The sequence below is a fragment of the Heptranchias perlo genome, chromosome 28 (assembly GCF_035084215.1).
Source record: "Heptranchias perlo isolate sHepPer1 chromosome 28, sHepPer1.hap1, whole genome shotgun sequence".
Taxonomy (NCBI): Eukaryota; Metazoa; Chordata; class Chondrichthyes; order Hexanchiformes; family Hexanchidae; genus Heptranchias; species Heptranchias perlo.
The window spans coordinates 39,915,457-39,936,557 of record NC_090352.1 but is presented as its reverse complement, the minus strand read 5'-3'; the positions used below and the strand labels follow the sequence as shown (position 1 = coordinate 39,936,557).

At 46.9% G+C, this 21,101-nt stretch overlaps 1 protein-coding gene and 1 long non-coding RNA gene across 4 annotated transcripts in view; one reads left to right on the top strand and one right to left on the bottom strand.

Annotated features, from left to right (window-relative positions):
- The window catches only part of smg6 (SMG6 nonsense mediated mRNA decay factor), a 323,207-nt gene that overhangs the window by 258,642 nt on the left and 43,464 nt on the right, over positions 1-21,101 (bottom strand). For both annotated transcript variants that reach the window (XM_068008576.1, XM_068008577.1), the window contains exon 9: positions 2,952-3,013. In XM_068008576.1, the coding sequence (XP_067864677.1) occupies positions 2,952-3,013 (62 nt within the window). The remainder of the gene's footprint in view (positions 1-2,951; positions 3,014-21,101) is intronic.
- The window catches only part of LOC137345112 (uncharacterized), a 78,117-nt gene that overhangs the window by 50,215 nt on the left and 6,801 nt on the right, over positions 1-21,101 (top strand). The window lies entirely within an intron of this gene.

The following is a 21,101-nucleotide window of genomic DNA, read 5'->3' as shown; positions in this document are numbered from 1 at the left end:
CACACACTCTGGAGACAGAGCGACACACACACTCTGGAGACAGAGCGACACACACACTCTGGAGACAGAGCGACACACACACTCTGGAGACAGAGCGACACACACACTCTGGAGACAGAGCGACACACACACTCTGGAGACAGAGCGACACACACACTCTGGAGACAGAGCGACACACACTCGGAGACAGAGCGACACACACACTCTGGAGACAGAGCGACACACACACTCTGGAGACAGAGCGACACACACACTCTGGAGACAGAGCGACACACACACTCTGGAGACAGAGCGACACACACACTCTGGAGACAGAGCGACACACACACTCTGGAGACAGAGCGACACACACACTCTGGAGACAGAGCGACACACACACTCTGGAGACAGAGCGACACACACACTCTGGAGACAGAGCGACACACACACTCTGGAGACAGAGCGACACACACACTCTGGAGACAGAGCGACACACACACTCTGGAGACAGAGCGACACACACACTCTGGAGACAGAGCGACACACACACTCTGGAGACAGAGCGACACACACACTCTGGAGACAGAGCGACACACACACTCTGGAGACAGAGCGACACACACACTCTGGAGACAGAGCGACACACACACTCTGGAGACAGAGCGACACACACACTCTGGAGACAGAGCGACACACACACTCTGGAGACAGAGCGACACACACACTCTGGAGACAGAGCGACACACACACTCTGGAGACAGAGCGACACACACACTCTGGAGACAGAGCGACACACACACTCTGGAGACAGAGCGACACACACACTCTGGAGACAGAGCGACACACACACTCTGGAGACAGAGCGACACACACACTCTGGAGACAGAGCGACACACACACTCTGGAGACAGAGCGACACACACACTCTGGAGACAGAGCGACACACACACTCTGGAGACAGAGCGACACACACACTCTGGAGACAGAGCGACACACACACTCTGGAGACAGAGCGACACACACACTCTGGAGACAGAGCGACACACACACTCTGGAGACAGAGCGACACACACACTCTGGAGACAGAGCGACACACACACTCTGGAGACAGAGCGACACACACACTCTGGAGACAGAGCGACACACACACTCTGGAGACAGAGCGACACACACACTCTGGAGACAGAGCGACACACACACTCTGGAGACAGAGCGACACACACACTCTGGAGACAGAGCGACACACACACTCTGGAGACAGAGCGACACACACACTCTGGAGACAGAGCGACACACACACTCTGGAGACAGAGCGACACACACACTCTGGAGACAGAGCGACACACAAACACACACTGGAAGGAGAGAGAGAGAGCAACACACACAGGAGGGAGCAGCACACACACAAACTGGAGAGAGTGTGACACACACACACACACGAGAGAGACAGAGAGAGAGAGAGAGAGAGAGAGACACACACAACACACACACACACACACACACACACACAACCCCAGAAGGGAGCAGCATACGCAGACTGGAGGCAGAACCACACACACACACACACTCTCTGCAGGCCCCACAAACATTCAAGGCTTGGTCCAGACATTCCGTACTTGGATCAGGTATGTCACTCTCAGATCCCATTAAATCTGTGTTATTTACGCATTGTGAAATTACCAGTTTATTCCACATTCCATAACTCACATTCTGCAGTGACAACAACAATTCTTTAGAATGTCACAATAACCTCGTTGGTGTCACAGCAGCTTTCTCATTACATCACAGCGGTCTAGCTGCCCTCACAGTTTAGCTCTTTCCACAGAAGCATCTGTAGCACCCCCTAAAGCTGGTGTGAGTCTGAACCAGAGTTAGCGAAAGATAGACACAGGATCCGTAAGGGAGGGAATACCCAGTGTGACTGAGGAGAGTGAATTAAGTTAGTCAACGGTATGCTGATATCCTGTGGAGTCCTAGGTCTCTCAGAATCACTTTGAATACACCACCCATGACCAACAAATTGCCAACCATGAATGCTATTTATTACAACACTGCACTTCCAATTATAATACTTAAAAGATATGGGATGTCAGTGAATTAATAATCCAATCTCATGGTTGAGTTGATGAACGTCACCCAATCTAGCTCAGCTCTTGCACTTTAAAATATTATTTGAACTGCTCTCTTGGGCTACCACATTGTAACTGGCTAGCTGCCATCCTGTGCATTATGTAATTTACTCTGCCAGTCCTGAATTACTGGCAGAGTAAATTAAAGATTCTTCCCACCCTCCAGGAAGAATCTTTAATTTACCCTGCCAGTAATTCAGGAACATGCTCTTGCTTGCTCCCAATAATCTGGGCCCTCTCAGCAGGCTCCATATATACAGGACAGCTCTCCCTCCCCAAGATGTATCCATGTATAGGGCACAAGATATCACAGGAGGGAGTGACTTTTGAGAATGCGAAACATCTGAGAGTTGAGATGATGCTGAGAAACAGCTCACACTTCACTCTTGGGGCTCATATCACTTCAACAGCTCAATGTATTGTAACACCATGGAGCTACATGCTGCTCCAGGTGGATTAACACAGCAGCACCTGGGCGCGGAATACAAGGAAAGCTGCTTAAATCGGCCACTCCTTGAAGCAGTCAGTTTACTGTGGTACAGAGACCAAACACGCTGTTGTCCATGTGTACTGATTTGCCCAAGTGAATTTGTGCCAACTGTAGGCTCCAATTTTTAGAAACTGGGGCTTTGCATTGTGATTCAAGAAACTACGTTGCTGCTCCGCAGCAAAAACAGCAAAGGGAACAGCTCAGAAAGAGTTAATGCCAAGTTTATTTAACATGTTAAAACTGCTGGCATTACAATATTTAATTTCAACACAATGCAGGAAATAGAAATCTCTGAGGAACCATTGAAGTGTCATCTTTAATATACAAGAGAAAAAAAAGTATTTTGCACTTACCCTATCTTAGTGAACAGCTTCCCTTGGGCATGGAGGAAATTCAGGATAAATCTTTTATTCAGCTGTTTTTTGGGGGGAGGTGGAGGGGAAGGAAAGGAAAGAGAAAGGGAGAGAGACAATTAATCTACTCACAGCATGTTCTTATCAGCAGTCAACATCAGAGACAGAGGACAGCATGACCACAGCTCAGTGGCAAGGAGCAGATGCTTGGAGCAAAAACATGCCCACAGTCACACAGGCCGGCAGTTCCTGCCAAGGCTCTCAGTGCACAGCACCGCTCAGCAATGTGCCGCCCTCTGCTGGCAATGATAGGCGCACTGTGTCCTAGTGTCCAGCCCGGGGAGAGCTACGGATGGGCATCGGCCTGACCTCGGGGTCCGTTTGACAACAGGGGGACGAAGTTACGTGCAACACATTTATTGTAAGTCGCATTGAAACAAGTATTAAGCACCCTACAGAAATCATGTGTTGTAAAGGTGCCTTTTACAGGCCAGGGCAGATGTTAATAGTCAGAACGCAAAATGGTATACTATCAGTTCAACATAACAGACAGTATCTCACCCATTGCCTCACACAGGATCGTTCCCCTCCCCTAGCCAAGATGTTAAAATAAACGTTCCTCCTGACAGCACCATGGTGTAGTGGTGGACCCCGGGTTTAAGTTTCCGACTCAGCTGTGCCACAGGGTGGGGGGAGCCTCGTGTATGGATGGGCGGGGCGGGGGGGGGGGGGGACAACAAGCAAGAGTCACCCCTGGGCCACTGGTGCACACCTAGCAGCCAGTTCAGACAGATGGCGACAGAGCCTCGGAAGCGGATCACATGTTTGACCTCCTGGGTCAGAGTGGGGCCCAGGCAGACTGGGGAGGAAACCAGGATAGGTGGGAGGGGGTGAGGGAAGCAAGTGTGGGAGCGTTGTTTTCCTGCTCCAGCTCTCTGAGTTAGCAATCGCCCTGTCTCCAGCCTCTACCAGGGCTCTCACAGGTTCTACTAGGAAGTGGCACAAGACAGAAGGCTGGGAGACGTTTCCCATTCCCCCTTCTCCCCCAAAGGCACAACTCCAAACAGCGTGAGGAAATTAAAAGCACACAACACTTCATAGCATAGTATGCTGCCACTTTCATTTAATTTCAAAATACATATAAAACACACTCAGCCCCTCCAGCCTCACGTTTCTGGGCTCTGCATTTCAATCATTTCAAAAAACTCGAAGTCAGCTGGTACGAAGAGCAAATATTTAGAATTCAGCCTCTGCTTTGAACTCAATGCCACCTGAACCTATTTCCACAGCCAGAGTTCAGAGTGTTCCTTGACTGTGCCAGCTCGCCAAAGCTCGAAAACATTGCTTCTATTGCAGACTGGCGTATAACAGGATGAGGCTGAACAGTATTTATTACAGGGACACTAGACTAGGACTGGTACCAATTTGCACAGTTTAATTGCTAAAACCACAATTAAACAATACGTCATCGGTAAACAGGCAGATAGGCCAGACCTTGCCCAGCCCCTCCCCAATTTCACAGAGTTTTAAATCCCAGTGTTCATCTAAGCATGAACAATTGAAACAACACAAAGTATAGTTACTGCAGAGATTGGATCATACCCTGCCAGAGGGCGATTCCAAATGCAAACCATCACGTTGCTTTGCATTCCAAAACTAAAGAGAATAAAATTCAGATGTTCACAGTACACAGTTTGCCTGACTGAAGAGGCATAAACAGCAAGTTTATGCAGTGAGTCACTGGGCCAGTCTGTGCCGCGTTAGCTGAACTGAGGCAGTGGGAGATGGTGCTTCAGTTGGTTTCGGTGGCCGTGGGCTAGAGAAGGACAAGGCAGCCATTCCTGGGCTCCCACTCCTGATCATTATCCAGTGACTCCTTGCTGAAAAGTATGTGTGTGTGGACATGGAGAGGGAGGGAGGGAGGGAGGGAGGGAGGGAGGGAGGGAAACAGGATCAGGCCTGGCACTGAATGCCAGTGGTTGAATATCCTGCTTACAATCAAAGTCTGGGCTCACACATGAAGAATGGCCATTTACATGAGGTACCAGAGGGCAGCTGGTGCCTGTGGAACCCACACCCCAGCGAGAAGTCTTCAGGGGAGATGAGGGGGAAATTGTCACAGAAAACCTAACAGCCCACAACCAGTAGTACTGCAGCCATTTTAAATACAGATCAGGCCAGTGTCTGGTTTCCCCTTTGGCTCATTCATTGACCGACAGCTCCCTCCTGCACAACCTGCATTGCTCTATATGGCTGGGCAACTAAATTCAACTACTTTCTAATCACAAAATAAAATCATTCAGCCCCGAAGAACACCGCCTCACTGCTGCAATGAACTTTCAGGGCAACTGAGCACGTAAACTGAAGAACCGCAGCCGGGCGGTGGGAGTTAGCTTCAGTTCCCACAGTCATCGGCCAGAGTTTCGCTTAGATCAGGAGGGGAGGGAAAACAGACCAAATCAAAAATAAAAAAGCTGCTTAAATGTGCATTCTCGACCACGTTTACATTTAAATATAGCTGACATGAACGAAAGCAGCAACAAGTGAAGGGGAGAATACACCGGATTCTACTTTGTGATCATCTTAATGACGAGTGTGAGCTGAGGCAGGTGGTAAACTGCCTCAAATTAACTGCTGTATACTTGGCTCCAACGTGCAGGCTCGCCACAGCTACATGGATTCTGTCACGTCGCCGGGCCACATTTGCTACAAATGTGTGGTTTTGTGTTTAACCAACCCAACTGCAACCTGGCACACACTGGTCGACGACAGCGATATGAGCACACTGGAAACCAACAGCACTTCTTGAAATGACTCGTGGTGATCTTACCACTTCAGAAGTGGTTTGAGTGACCGGGGTCACAAAGTGCACGAACTCAACCTGTATGTGACACCAGTCAAATCATTACAACATACAGTACCCAGCACTTCCTCTGCTATGATTAGCTTGGACTTTTCCCACCACGGAATAACCTGCTGAACAGACAACTCTTGATGGGAAAGGGTCTAATTACACGAGCGAGGTGACAAAGCAGGGGACAAATTATTTAGGGGTATGGCCCCACAGGCATCCCATTACCTCACCCCAGAAAGCCGTTCTTCACGTGTCAGCATAGACAGCAGTAGGCTATCCCACTGTGGTGGACATCAGTCAAAGCCTGATCCAGTCTTCACTTAACATTCACGCAGATGCACTTCCAGCAGGGGTTACTGAGTAGGCAAGATCAGGAATGCTGGCTGATATTAACCCTCCACAGCACAGAGGGGCAGAAGCCAATAAGAGCCGTTCTTGCCGCCCAGACAATTAACACCACTCACTAAATGAATCAAAATCAAAGATCTGCCTCTTCTGTCTGGCCCAGTACCACATCACAAAGTGGGTTTATTCACTGAGCCACTGAACTTCGGATTAATTGTTCAAAACACTATACCTCCCTGGCAAAGGCACAAGTTACATAGTAAACCTTGCTAGCCATAAGGGTACCTGGCAAAGACAGACACAAACACCAACACTAGTAACTCAGCAGAGGAAAATCTACAGAAATTCGATTAAAAAATTAAAATTCTTTTTTTAAATGAAGGCCAATTTTGATGGTATTAGACAGGAACTTTCAGAAATTGATTGGGAGAGTCTGTTGGCAGGCAAAGGGACATCTGGTAAGTGGGAGGCTTTCAAAAGTGTGTTAACCAGGGTTCAGGGTAAGCACATTCCTTATAAAGTGAAGGGCAAGGCTGGTAGAAGTAGGGAACCTTGGATGACTCAGGAGATTGAGGCCCTAGTCAAAAAGAAGAAGGAGGCATATGACATGCATAGGCAGCTAGGATCAAGTGGGTCCCTTGAAGAGTATAGAGATTGCCAGGGTAGAGTTAAGAGAGAAATCAGGAGGGCAAAAAGGGGACATGAGATTGCTTTGGCAGATAAGGCAAAGGAGAATCCAAAGAGCTTCGACAAATACATAAAGGGCAAAAGGGTAACTAGGGAGAGAGTAGGGCCTCTTAAGGATCAACAAGGTCATCTATGTGCGGAACCACAAGAGATGGGTGAGATCCTGAATGAATATTTCACATCGGTATTTACGGTTGAGAAAGGCATGGATGTTAGGGAACTTGGGGAAATAAATAGTGATATCTTGAGGAGTGTACATATTACAGAGAGGGAGGTGCTGGAAGTCTTAACGCGCATCAAAGTAGATAAATCTCCGGGACCTGATGAAATGTATCCCAGGACGTTATGGGAGGTTAGGGAGGAAATTGCGGGTCCCCTAGCAGAGATATTTGAATCATCGACAACTACAGGTGAGGTGCCTGAAGATTGGAGGGTAGCAAATGTTGTGCCTTTGTTTAAGAAGGGCGGCAGGGAAAAGCCTGGGAACTACAGACCGGTGAGCCTGACATCTGTAGTGAGTAAGTTGTTAGAGGGTATTCTGAGGGACAGGATCGACAGGCATTTGGAGAGGCAGGGACTAATTAGGAACAGTCAGTATGGTTTTGAGAGAGGAAAATCATGTCTCACGAATTTGATTGAGTTTTTTGAAGGGGTAACCAAGAAGATAGATGAGGGCTGTGCAGTAGACGTGGTCTACATGGACTTCAGCAAAGCCTTTGACAAGGTACCGCATGGTAGGTTGTTGCATAAGGTTAAATCTCACGGGATCCAAGGTGAGGTAGCCAATTGAATACAAAATTGGATTGACGACAGAAGACAGAGGGTGGTTGTCGAGGGTTGTTTTTCAAACTGGAGGCCTGTGACCAGCGGTGTGCCTCAGGGATCGGTGCTGGGTCCGCTGTTATTTGTTATTTATATTAATGATTTGGATGAGAATTTAGGAGGCGTGGTTAGTAAGTTTGCAGATGACGACAAGATTGGTGGCATCGTGGACAGTGAAGAAGGTTATCTGGGATTGCAACGGGATCTTGATAAATTGGGCCAGTGGGCCGATGAATGGCAGATGGAGTTTAATTTAGATAAATGTGAGGTGATGCATTTTGGTCGATCGAATCGGGCCAGGACCTACTCCGTTAATGGTAGGGCGTTGGGGAGAGTTATAGAACAAAGAGATCTAGGAGTACAGGTTCATAGCTCCTTGAAAGTGGAGTCACAGGTGGATCAGGTGGTGAAGAAAGCATTCAGCATGCTTGGTTTCATTGGTCAGAACATTGAATACAGGAGTTGGGATGTCTTGTTGAAGTTGTACAAGACATTAGTAAGGCCACACTTGGAATACTGTGTACAGTTCTGGTCACCCTATTATAGAAAGGATATTATTAAACTAGAAAGAGTGCAGAAAAGATTTACTAGGATGCTACCGGGACTTGATGGTTTGACTTACAGGGAGAGGTTGGATAGAAGTCTATAAAATAATGAGGGGCATAGATAAGGTAGATAGTCAAAATCTTTTCCCAAAGGTAGGGGAGTCTATAACGAGGGGGCATAGATTTAAGGTGAGAGGGGAGAGATATAAAAGGGTCCAGAGGGGCAATTTTTTCACTCAAAGGGTGGTGAGTGTCTGGAACGAGCTGCCAGAGGCAGTAGTAGAGGCGGGTACAATTTTGTCTTTTAAAAAGCATTTGGACAGTTACATGGGTAAGATGGGTATAGAGGGATATGGGCCAAGTGCAGGCAATTGGGACTAGCTTAGTGGTATAAACTGGGCGACATGGACATGTTGGGCCGAAGGGCCTGTTTCCATGTTGTAACTTCTATGATTCTATTCTATGAAGGTGGTTATGAGTTTTGGTGAACTTTTGTGTTCAAGATGAAAGGTGTCATCTCTGGGGCACAGAATGTCCCCAGTCTACCTCAAGCATGGCCAGATCAAATAGAGTAAAGCTCCCTCTACACTGTCCCATCAAACACTCCCAGGCAGGTACAACACAGGTTGGATACAGAGTAAAGCTCCCTCTACACTGTCCCATCAAACACTCCCAGGCAGGTACAACACAGGTTAGATACAGAGTAAAGCTCCCTCTACACTGTCCCATCAAACACTCCGAGGCAGGTACAACACAGGTTAGATACAGAATAAAGCTCCCTCTACACTGTCCCATCAAACACTCCCAGGGCAGGTACAGGGTTAGATACAGAGTAAAGCTCCCTCTACACTGTCCCATCAAACACTCCCAGGAAGGTACAGGGTTAGATACAGAGTAAAGCTCCCTCTACACTGTCCCATCAAACACTCCCAGGCAGGTACAGGGTTAGATACAGAGTAAAGCTCCCTCCACACTGTTCCATCATTAAAGTTGTCTTGTGACTTCCCTCCAACCTTAGAAGAGCACCTCTTATGGCCCCAAGGTGACATTTTGCTATTTTCCACACCAGCCATCCTTGTGGCCTCTCTGAGTCAGATAGCTATTGACTGATTAGTTTTGTGCTGTGGGCCTGAGCTCAGACTGAGCCAGGCATCACTCACTTTGGCCCCTTACAATCGGCAAAGAGACACTTTTACTGTGAGACATGGTTGCCAGAGGTGAGTTGTAATGCACTGTGACACCCAGATTCCAGTAAAAAGACCTTCGGGAATAAGAACGCTGTAGAGGATCTGAGCTTTGCTTGTGATTTACTGATGGACCCACACACAGGACACCATGCAGAGCACAAATGTGCTCAACTGAAGTTGGACGTGTCAAAGCAATGTTTGCTCCAGTTCCTCCTCAACAGGGTTCTTTAATTTAACCTGTTTTGTTAATAGGATGGAACATAATAGAGAAAGACTGAAAACTGCTATTTTTCCCTTTCAGTTTCAATTGAGAAGTGCTATTATGAGGTGCACTTGGTTCCACATAAACCACAGAAAGTTCATACCAACTAACACCCGTCACAGTCGAACACGAGCTTCTCTCAAACAACAACCAAGACACTTTTACATCTTTTACTTTTTTAATTTGGATTGTGGAGAGCAGTGTGTGTACGCTGGCTCCTCACTGAATAAATCGCTAGCCTCTTGTCCACATGGACTAAATCACAGACACATGTTTTTGGTGGTCTATGAGCCTGCCATTGTGACAGGTGGCCTCACTCTCCTGTGGCCTGAGCAACAGCAGCAATAAATGTACTGGCACTTTCCAAAAGATCCCAGAATTTGATCATTTGCACCTCGATCACTGTGGGTGCAAACTGACAACACAAAAAGCTGCAAAGAGGTTTTGAGGCTTGCTGGGCTGCCCCGCTCACTAAGCACCGCTGCGAACGGGAGCAGACAAGCTTCTTAGCTTGGGCTTAATCTTGGGGAGGCCAAAGCCCCACACTGGGGCGGCTCAATGCTCAGATACTAGGGGCATCAAGGAAAGTGTCCTATTGGGCAACACTGTAGGTACCACTGAGGAACAAGTCACTGAATGGGCAGTTATTATTTTGAATAACAACCCCAAATAAATTTGAGACCCTGAACAATGCTGGAACGAAGGCTATAATTTCTTGATATTAATCAATTTCAGAGAAGTCTGCAGCTCATCGCAAAAAAAATCCCCCTCTCTGTGTATCTGATCAAGACGAGTAACTGCCCCTACATCCTGCTTACGTGGTTAAAACCAGGTGAAATGTTAGATGAGTGAAGGAACAGAAATCAGACTGAGATGGGGAATATAATTTTATCATCATCACAAGCACGTCATTTCCAAGCTACATATATCCAGCGTCAGCTATGAGGGTTTCGGTGCAATGTACCCCATTCACAGCAGTAAGCAGAATTCACTTCAATGCTCAGAACTCAGAGACTCTGACATTATCACAACAACCCGTCATCAAGTGGAGCCACCGCTGTAAGTTCTGAGATGGAGCTCGAACATCCCATAAGCAAAGAAACAACTTATAAGGACATCAGAAGCAAAGGCATTAACTTCAACCATCCAGCTCGATCAGCAACCTCGCCTACCCCTTCACCGAGCAGACTTGGCCGTTCCTGCATGCTCAAACATTCGGAATCCTCAGGCAGCACCACAGCTATCCTTCCCATTAGTAGGTAGCACATCAATGTCAGGAACATATTCAAAACACTTTTAGACAAAGGACTGCTCGTATGTTTCTATTTTAGGTTTCATGCTCCTTTTCTGCAGTAATTAAATAGCCCCAGATGCCAGTCAGACAGGACTGTAAAACTGGAATCAAATCCAGTTCCGATTGCTGGGATGAAAGACTCCTCTGACTGTAAATACACATGATGTGGAGATGCCGGTGATGGACTGGGGTTGACAATTGTAAACAATTTTACAACACCAAGTTATAGTCCAGCAATTTTATTTTAAATTCACAAGCTTTCGGAGACTTCCTCCTTCCTCAGGACATTTACCTGAGGAAGGAGGAAGTCTCCGAAAGCTTGTGAATTTAAAATAAAATTGCTGGACTATAACTTGGTGTTGTAAAATTGTTTACAATTGTAAATACACAAGGTGAATTGAGTTTGGGGAAATCTCAATCAAGTTTCTAGTGGTCATGGACCCAAAGCACAAAAGTGCCCAAAATTTGACACAAGAATTGGTAATCTGAAGCTGGCTAGTGCAGCAAGTGGGAAAATGCTGCTGAGAAGCACATATTTTATCACAGAAAAGTCCCACAAACAGCAATTAAATAATCAACCAGATAAAAAGATTAGTGCTGTTGGCTCAGAGATAAATGTTGTTCGATAGTGCCTCAGGATCTTTTAAATCTACCTTGAGCAGGCAGATGGGGCCTCGGTTTAATGTTTCATCCAACAGACAGCACCCCTAACAGTGCAGCATTCCCTCACTGAAATGCCAGTCTAGATTAAGAGCTCACGGCTCATGAGTGGGGCTTGAACCCATAACCTTCTAACTCAGAGGCAAGAGTGCTACCACTGAGCCAAGGCTGATGCTTAGAAACAGAATGTGATTTACTCAGTCCTATAGACCAGTGCCGTGGTGACAGGTCTACTTACATCCCACTCACGTCAGAACCCAACTTATGAACGGGTTGTGGCCAACACAAGTGGGACATAAGCCACATGCAGAGTCTCCATAACACATTCTGTTTGTTTTAAGTTGTACGTGAAGTTAGTGAGTGAGTGAGTTCTGTCTCATTGTGGGTATGCACCACCTGGTGCGATACTGAACCATACTGAACAAGCAGTCCCAGGTTCTATCCTTGGTCTGTTCTGACTTAGCAGGGCAGCGGTTAGAGCACAAAACTTGGTCTCAGGGGGGAAGGGGGGGAAGCAGAATCCAGTCAGGGTTTCTGATCCTGATCACTATCCAGTGACGCCTGCAGGTCTGGACATTGTGAGTAAGGGATTGGTTCATTAGTCTGCTGCCTAGCTCACACGTAAAGAATGGTCACTTGAGCAAGGTACCAGAGGGCTGCTGGCTCTCATGGAACCCGTACTCCAGAAAGGAGTCAGCATATCTGGGAGAGGAAGACAAAAAGGAGTAAAAATTGGCAAAAAAAGTTAACGAGGCAGAGGGGTTTAATGATGCACTACATTCCTTTATGGATTGTTTCCAATGTAGCTGGAGGCAGTGCATGTGCAAATGAGTCAATCCATATGATGTGGCTTTAGCATGTTTAGCTTTTGAATATTATCCTCAAAGAAAATATATTGTCAATGATTAGAGCATGAGCTCATCTGTATCAAATATTTAACAGAACTGACAGTCCCACCAATGGCACAAATACTCAAGTCACATCAGGTGCTGCACTGAGTAATAGTCCGTGGAACTGAAGGGTCTTAAATAGATCTAATCCCTCCGGCATCTCAAACAGTGACTACTTATCCAAGAGTAGATACCGTTAGTGAAGAGGGCCCTAATACTGAGCACCTACTGAATCCAGGTGCAGACACTGTTGGTGTTCTGACATGGTACAGGGAGGCGGAGTGGGGAATTTAATGTTTCATCACTTCTGATGCAAATCCAAATCAGTCCAACTGAAAATTCAAGAGCAAGAACTCGAACATCAGCAGTCAGACTCCATCTAACTTGACCTCCATGCAGCAGTACAACTGAAGCATCAGGGTAGCTGCTTAAACCAAGGTTTAGCTCCCATCTTACAAGCCATAGGCTTTGATAAGGCTCAATCACAAGTCCAATTCGACATGTGCTAATCAAGCTGTGAGGGCCAAGACAACCCTTTCCTGAGCTGGTGGTGTTTTGAGCTTCTCAGTCACGAGTGTATTATTTGCATATACTTTTTGTGGTGCCAGAGGACTGGAGAATTGCAAATGTTACGTCCTTGTTCAAAAAAGGATGCAAGGATAAACCCAGCAACTACAGGCCAGTCAGTTTAACCTCAGTGGTGGAGAAGCTTTTAGAAATGATAATCAGGGACAAAATTAATAGTCACTTGGACAAGTGTGGATTAATAAAGGAAAGCCAGCACGGATTTGTTAAAGGCAAATCGTGTTTAACTAACTTGAATGAGTTTTTTTGATTAGGTAATAGAGGGGGTTGATGAGGGCAATGCAGTTGGTGTTGGGTATATTGACTTTCAAAAGGCGTTTGATAAAGTGCCACATAATAGGCTTGTCAGCAAAGTACAAGCCCGTGGAATAAAAGGGGCAGTGGCAGCATGGATGCGAAATTGACTAAGTGGCAGGAAACAGAGAGTAGTGGTGAAGGGTTGTTTTTCGGACTGGAGGGAGGTGTACAGCGGTGTTCCCCAAGGGTCGGTACTGGGACCACTGCTTTATTTCATATATATTAACGACTTGGACTCAGGACACAATTTCAAAATTTGCAGTTGACACAAAACTTGGAAGTGTAGTAAACAGTGAGGAGATAGTTATAGACTTCAAGGGGACATAGACAGGCTGGACGGGCGGACTCATGGCAGATGAAATTTAATGCAGAGAAGTGCAAAGTGATACATTTTGGCAGGAAGAATGAGGGGAGGCAATATAAACTAAATGGTACAATTCTAAAGGGGATGCAGGAACAGAGAGATCTGAGGGTATATGTGCACAAATCTTTGAAGGTGGAAGAACAGGTTGAGAAAGCAGTTAAAAAGCATACGAGACCCTGGGCTTTATAAATAGACATGATGTGGAGATGCCGGTGATGGACTGGGGTGGACAAATGTAAGGAATCTTACAACACCAGGTTATAGTCCAACAGTTTTATTTGAAAATCACAAGCTTTCGGAGGCTTTCTCCTTCGTCAGAGGGACAGAGTACAAAAAAACGAAGTTATGTTGAGCCTTTATAAAACACTGGTTCAGCCACAACTGATTATTGTGTCCAATTCTGGGCACCGCACTTTAGGAAGGATGTCAAGGCCTTAGAGAGGGTGCAGAAGATTTACAGGAATGGTCCCAGGGATGAGGGACTTCAATTACGTGGATAGACTGAAGAATCTGGGGTTGTTCTCCTTAGAGCAGAGAAGTTTGAGAGGAGATTTGATAGAAGTGTTCAAAATCATGAAGGGTTTAGATAAAGTAGATAGAGATAAACTGTTCCCATTGGCGGAAGGGTCGAGAACCAGAGGACACAGATTTAAGGTGATTGGCAAAAGAACCAAAAGCGACATGAGGAAAAACTTTTTTTTTTTAAACACAGCAAGTTGTTATGATCTGTAATGCACTGCCTGAAAGGGTAGTGGAAACAGATTCAATCATGGCTTTCAAAAAGGATTTGGATAAATATTTAAAAGGAAGAAATTTGCAGGCCTATGGGGAAAGAGTGGGGGAATGGACTAACTCAATTGCTCTTACTAAGAGCCGGCACAGGCTCGATGGGCCAAATGGCCTCCTTCTGTGCTGTAACCATTCTATGATTCTATGTGAAACACAGTGTTTCACCACTGAACAGAGAAGCTTGGAAGGCCCCAAAAAGCTCATGTTACTCAAATCTACCAGTGGGTCCAAAGGAAAATAGCTTTGTTGTGTTTGGAATCCTCTCCAATGACATGGCAAAGCAACTGTTCTGGCTCTCGCACCAGAACGGTAGTAACCCCCAAAGTGATGGTTTCCATTCCTTAAGCACAGATTTCAGTACAGGACTGTACTTATTTAAAGCTTACCACTTGACAATTCACTGGATCATAATTGCATTGCACTTTAGCTGAACTGGGCACCCAGCAGCAATCTTCATTTAAAAATCCTACATATCAACCGCCTGCTTATTTAATGCACCATCTCCAAACCAAATTAGACATACATCAACACTCATGCCATTAATTACACTGGGGCTGAGTTACCGAGAAGACATATACACCACAGATCTTTTCTGGAATGGATGCTAAAAGACAGCATTGTAGAAATAGCTCAGCATTCCTGCCCTCCCAATCAACCCAGCCTCCTCTTCCCAACCAAGCATAGTCTCCCCAGTCCATCACCGGCATCTCCACATCATGTCTATTTATAAAGCCCAGGGTCTCGTATGCTTTTTAACTGCTTTCTCAACCTGTTCTTCCACCTTCAAAGATTTGTGCACATATACCCTCAGATCTCTCTGTTCCTGCATCCCCTTTAGAATTGTACCATTTAGTTTATATTGCCTCCCCTCATTCTTCCTGCCAAAATGTATCACTTTGCACTCCTCTACCCAATCACTCCAACTAATCCCAGCCGTCCGAAATTCCTCCAGCTTAATGTAGTACTCAGGCTGAGCCAGGCAGAGACTTGGCGTGCCGCTAAACCCCAAGCTCCAGTTCCTCCCCCACATCCACTCCGTTATCAGCATCACTTTCTTCCACCTCCACAAAATTAGCTGTCCCTGCCCCCAACCCTTGATGCTTGACTTCATTTAATAGCCCCCTAGCTAGATTCCCAGTGTCAGCCCTCCACAAGTTTCAACTTATTCAAAGTGCCACATCCCACATCCTCATCATCACGAAGTCCCACTGGCCCTGCCATTGATTCCAAAAATCAGGTCTTGCCTTTCAAACCCAACCGTAGCCTTACCCTCACCCCAGCTTAGTGGCCTCCTCCTACCCTACCTTGCACCCCTGCATGTATCCTCACTCCTCTAACACTGTTTCTCCTCACTCCCCACTCCTTCCGCTCCACAGCTGGTGGCCACTCGGTCAGCCACTGTGCTCCTGCCCTCCTGAACTCCCTGCCCGGTTCTCTCTGCCTTGCCAATCCTCCCTACTTTCAAAAACTGATTTGGAATCTCTCTCTTTGGTCTCCCCACTCAAATCCTACCATTCTCTTCCTGCTCAGCAATAACCATTTCTTGTCACCCTAACTGTAAAGTGCTTTCAGACATGAGGAATGCTAGAGAAACACGGCCCCTCCCTGCCATTCCATCCTCTCCCCTCCCAACAAAACTCCCCGAGCTTCCCCCTCACTTCAGCTAAAATCTCATCACCTCTCAGGTTACATTTGAGAGATGCTACAGGCAGGCGTCCAGCCTGTCAAACTGAATGCACACCTGGGTGGTAAGGCTAAATGCAGGTGTGTGGATTATTCTACACAGACATGCCCCAGGTACAGACAACAGATGTACGTGACGCAATGAACACTACTCCAATTGGAAAGATTACTTACCAGGAGTTTTGCACCTGTCACTCAATAAGAACACAACACACCTGACCAGACACACCTGGGGCAATGCACAGGGCTGTCAACAGAGCAAAGTTCCTGCCCTCAATGCACAACTTGCAACCAGACAAATTTTCAGAAAGACTAAATCATTACAACAGCCAGAGCCCGGAGGGTGGGGGGGGTGGCAACGGTCAGCCGGAGTCCAGTGGAGGGGAAGGGGGCAACGGTCAGGTGGGAGGGGGAGGATAAATACTCAGCCTGAGCCGGGGGGGCACTGGACTATGGTGTGGGGGGAGGTGAAAGGACAGGTGTTGCACCTGCTGCACTTGCTTGGGAAGTGGCCGGGGGACGGGGAGCAGTTTTTGGGGACGATGAAGGAGTGGAACAGAGCGTCAAGGATGGAACGGTCCATTCGGAATGCTGAGAAGGTAAGAAAGGGGAAGTTGAGTTTGGTGGTGGCAAAAAAAGCAGAGGGTAAACTGTCGAATGTGAAGGCTGGTGGGGTGGAAGGTGGGGACAAGGGGGGCCCTATCATCGTTCTGGAAGTGAGGAGCTGGGGGTGGGGGGGGGGGCAGCAGGGGAAGTGAATCCTCTCTTCCTTTGAGGAAAAAGGAAGAGAGTTCAGATGCTCTGCTGTGGTATGTGGCATCGTCAGAGCAGATGCGACAGAGATGGAGAAACTGGGAGAAGGGAATGGAGTCCTTACAGGAAGCAGGGCGGTAAGTAATATAATCGAGGTAGCTGTGAGAGTTGGTGAGCTTGCAGGTCCTTTCAGACTGTTCTTATTTCTTCCTGCCCCCTTTTCCCTGGCTGTTCCTCCTTATAAGCTATTCATCTGTATGCCTCTGGTATCAATGTGACAGCATGAAGATTTCATGAGTCCAGCTCACCAACCCGGGGCTTCAACAACTTGGATTTATATAGTGCCTTTAAAATAGGAAAACGTCCTAGGGCGCTTCACAGGAGCATAATCAGGCAAAAATGGGCATCGAGCCACATAAGCAGGTATTAGGACAAGTGACTAAAAGCTTGGTCAAAGAGGTGGGTTTTAAGGTGGGTCTTAAAGGAGGAGAGAGAGTTAGAGAGGATTGGGGGGGGGAATTCCAGAGCTTTGGGCCCAGGCAGCTGAAGGCACGCCCACCAATGGTGGGGCAAAGGGAGTGGGGGATGCAGAATTGATGGGTCACTGAGATCTTGGAGGGTTGTAGGGCTGGAGAAGGTTACTGAGATAATGAAGGGCGAGGCCATGGAGGGATTTAAACACAAGGATGAGGATTTTAAAATCGAGGTGTTGCTAGACCCAGAGCCAATGTAGGTCAGCGAGCATAGAATCATAACAGCACAAAAGGAGGCCATTCGGCCCACTGAGCCCATACTGGCTCTATGTAAGAGCAACCCAGGTTGGCCCAGTCCCCTGTTCTTTCCCCGGAGCTCTGCAAATTTTTTCCCTTCAAGTATTTATCCAATTCCTTTTTGAAAGCCATGATTGAATCTGCTTCCACCACCCTTTCGGGCAGTGCATTACAGATCCTAACCACTCGCTGTGTAAAAAAGTTTTTCCTCATGTCGCCTTTGGTTCTTTTGCCAATCACCTTAAATCTGTGACCTCTGGTTCTTGACCCTTCCACCAATGGGAACAGTTTCTCTTTATTTACTTTATCTAAATCCTTCATGATTTTGAACACTTCTATCAAATCTCCTCTCAACCTTCTCTGTTCTAAGGAGAACAATCCCAGCTTCTCCAGTCTATCCACGTAACTGAAGTCCCTCATCCCTGGGACCATTCTAATAAATCTTTTCTGCACCCTCTCTAAGGCCTTCACATCCTTCCGAAAGTGCAGTGCCCAGAATTGGACACAATACTCCAGTTGTGGCTGAACCAGTGTTTTATAAATGTTCAACATAACTTCCTTGCTTTTGGAAGCAAAATACTGCGGACGCTGGAAATCTGAAATAAAAATAGAAAATGCTGGAGAAGCTCAGCAAAGTCAGGCAGCATCTGTGGAGAATGAAACAGAGTTAATGTTTCAGATCGAAGACCTTTCCTCAGAACTGGAAGAAGTTAGAGTTAAAGTTTTTAAGCAAGTACAGAGCCAGGGAAAGGGGGGGAAAGAGCGGGGAGGAAAGAACAAAAGGGAAGGTCTGTGATAGGGTAGAGGGCAGGAGTGATTGAATGACAAAAAGGATAATGGTGCAAGGCAAGGAAGGTGGTAATGGGACAGGTTAAGAAATAAAAGATGGGTCAGGAGTAGCTGTAAATGGCAACAGCAGAACCATTACCAACACCCACTGTCCAGAAAAATGGGAACCGTGGTTATGATGTGAAGTTACTGAAATCAACGTTGAGTCCGGAAGGTTGTAAAGTGCCTCAATGAAAGATGAGGGGCTGTTCCTTGAGCTTCGGTTGAGCTTCATTGGAACAGCGTAAGAGGCCGAGGACAGAGAGGTCAGAGCGGGAGTGGGACGGGGAATTAAAACGACAAGCAACCGGCAGGTCAGGGTCATGCTTGCAGACAGAGCGGAGGCGTTCAGCAAAGCGATTACCCAATCTGCGTTTGGTCTCCCCAATGTAGAGGAGACTACATTGTGAGCAGCGAATACAGTAAACTAAATTGAAAGAAGTACTCGTAAATCACTGTTTCACCTGGAAGGAATGTTTGGGGCCCTGGACGGTGGGAAGGGAGGTGAAGGGGCAGGTATTCATCTCCTGCGCTCGCACAGGAAGGTGCCATGGGGAGGAGAGCGGGTGTTGGGGGTGACGGAAGAGTGGACCAGGGTGTCGCGGAGGGAGTGGTCCCTTCGGAATGCTGAAAGGGGAGGGGAAGGTGTGTTTGGTGGTGGGATTGTACTGAAGGTGGTGGAAATGGCGGATGATGATCCGTTGAATGTGGAGGCTGGTGGGGTGGAAGGTGAGGACAAGGGGGATCCTAACATGGTTCTGGGAGGGAAGGGAGGGAGTGCGAGAAATAGGACAGACACGGTCGAGGACCCTGTCAACTACAGTGGAGGGGAGTCCTCGGTTGAGGAAAAAGGAAGGCATATCGGAAGTACTGGTATGGAAGGTTGCATCGTCAGAACAGATGTAACGCAGATGGAGAAACTGGGAGAAGGGAATCGAGTCCTTACAGGAAGTGGGGTGGGAGGAAGTGTAATCGAGGTAGCTGTGAGAGTCAGTGGGCTTATAGTCGATATTCGTTGACAGCCTACCCCAGAATTGGAGACAGAGAAGTCGAGGAAGGGAAGAGTTGGAGATGGACAACGTGAAGGCGAGGGAAGGGTGGAAATTGGAAGCAAAGTTGATGCAATTTTCCAGTTCAGGCGAGAGCAGGAAACGTCACCGATACAATCATCAATGTATTGGAAAAAGAGGTGAGGGAGGGGACCCGAGTAGGATTGGAACAAGAAATGTTCTACATATCCCACAAAAAGGCAGGCATAGCTGGGACCCATATGGCTTCCCATAGCGACACCTTTTATTTGGAGGAAGTGAGTGGAGTCAAAGGAGAAGTTGTTCAACGTAAGAACAAATGCAGCCAGGCGGAAGAGGGTGACGGTGGACGGGGACTGGTTGGGCCTCTGTTCAAGGAAGAAGCGGAGGGCACGCAGGCCGTCCTGATGGGAATGGAGGTGTAGAGGGACTGGATGTCCATGGTGAAAAGGAGAGAGTTAGGGCCGCGGATCTGGAAACTGTTGAAGTGGTGGAGGGTGACAGAAAAGTCACGGGTGTAGGTTAAAAGAGGCAGGACGAAGGGAGAAAAAATAAAGTTGAGATAGGTCCCCTACCTCACCTCTTTTTCCGGTACATTGATGACTATATCGGTGCCATTTCCTACTCTCGCCCCAAACTGGAAAATTTCATCAACTTTGCTTCCAATTTCCACCATTCCCTCTTTGCACCATCATCCCCTTTGTCATTTAATCACTCTTGTCCTCTACCCTATCACAGACCTTCCATTTTGTTCTTTCCTCCCTCCCCTCTTTCTCTGGCTCTGTACTTGCTTTACAAATTTTAACTTTTAACATCTTCCAGTTCTGGCGAAAGGTCTTCAACCTGAAATGTTAACTCTGTTTCTCCACAGATGCTGCCTGACTTGCTGAGCTTCTCCAGCATTTTCTGTTTTTATTCCTTGCTTTTGTACTCTATGCCTCTATTTATAAAGCCCAGGATCCCATGTGCTTTTTTAACTGCTTTCTCAACCTATCCAGCCACCTTCAAAGATTTGTGTACATATACCCCCAGGTCTCTCTGTTCCTGTACACCCTTTAGAATTGTACCATTTAGTTTATATTGTCTCTCCTCGTTCTTCCTGCCAAAATGTATCACTTCACACTTCTCTGCATTAAATTTCATCTGCCATGAGTCCGCCCATCCCACCAGCCTGTCTATATCCTCTTGAAGTCTATCACTATCCTCCTCACTATTTATTACACTTCCAAGTTTTGTGTCATCTGCAAATTTTGAAATTGTGCCCTGTACACACAAGTCCAAGTCATTAGTATATATCAAGAAAAACAGTGGTCCCAGCACCGACCCCTGGGGAACATCACTGTACACCTCCCTCCAGTCTGAAAAACAACCCTTCACCACTACTCTGTTTCCTGTCACTTAGCCAATTCTGTATCCATGCTGCCACTGCCCCTTTTATTCCATGGGTTTCAATTTTGCTGACAAGCCTATTATATGGCACTTTATCAAAAAACCTTTGAAAGTCCAT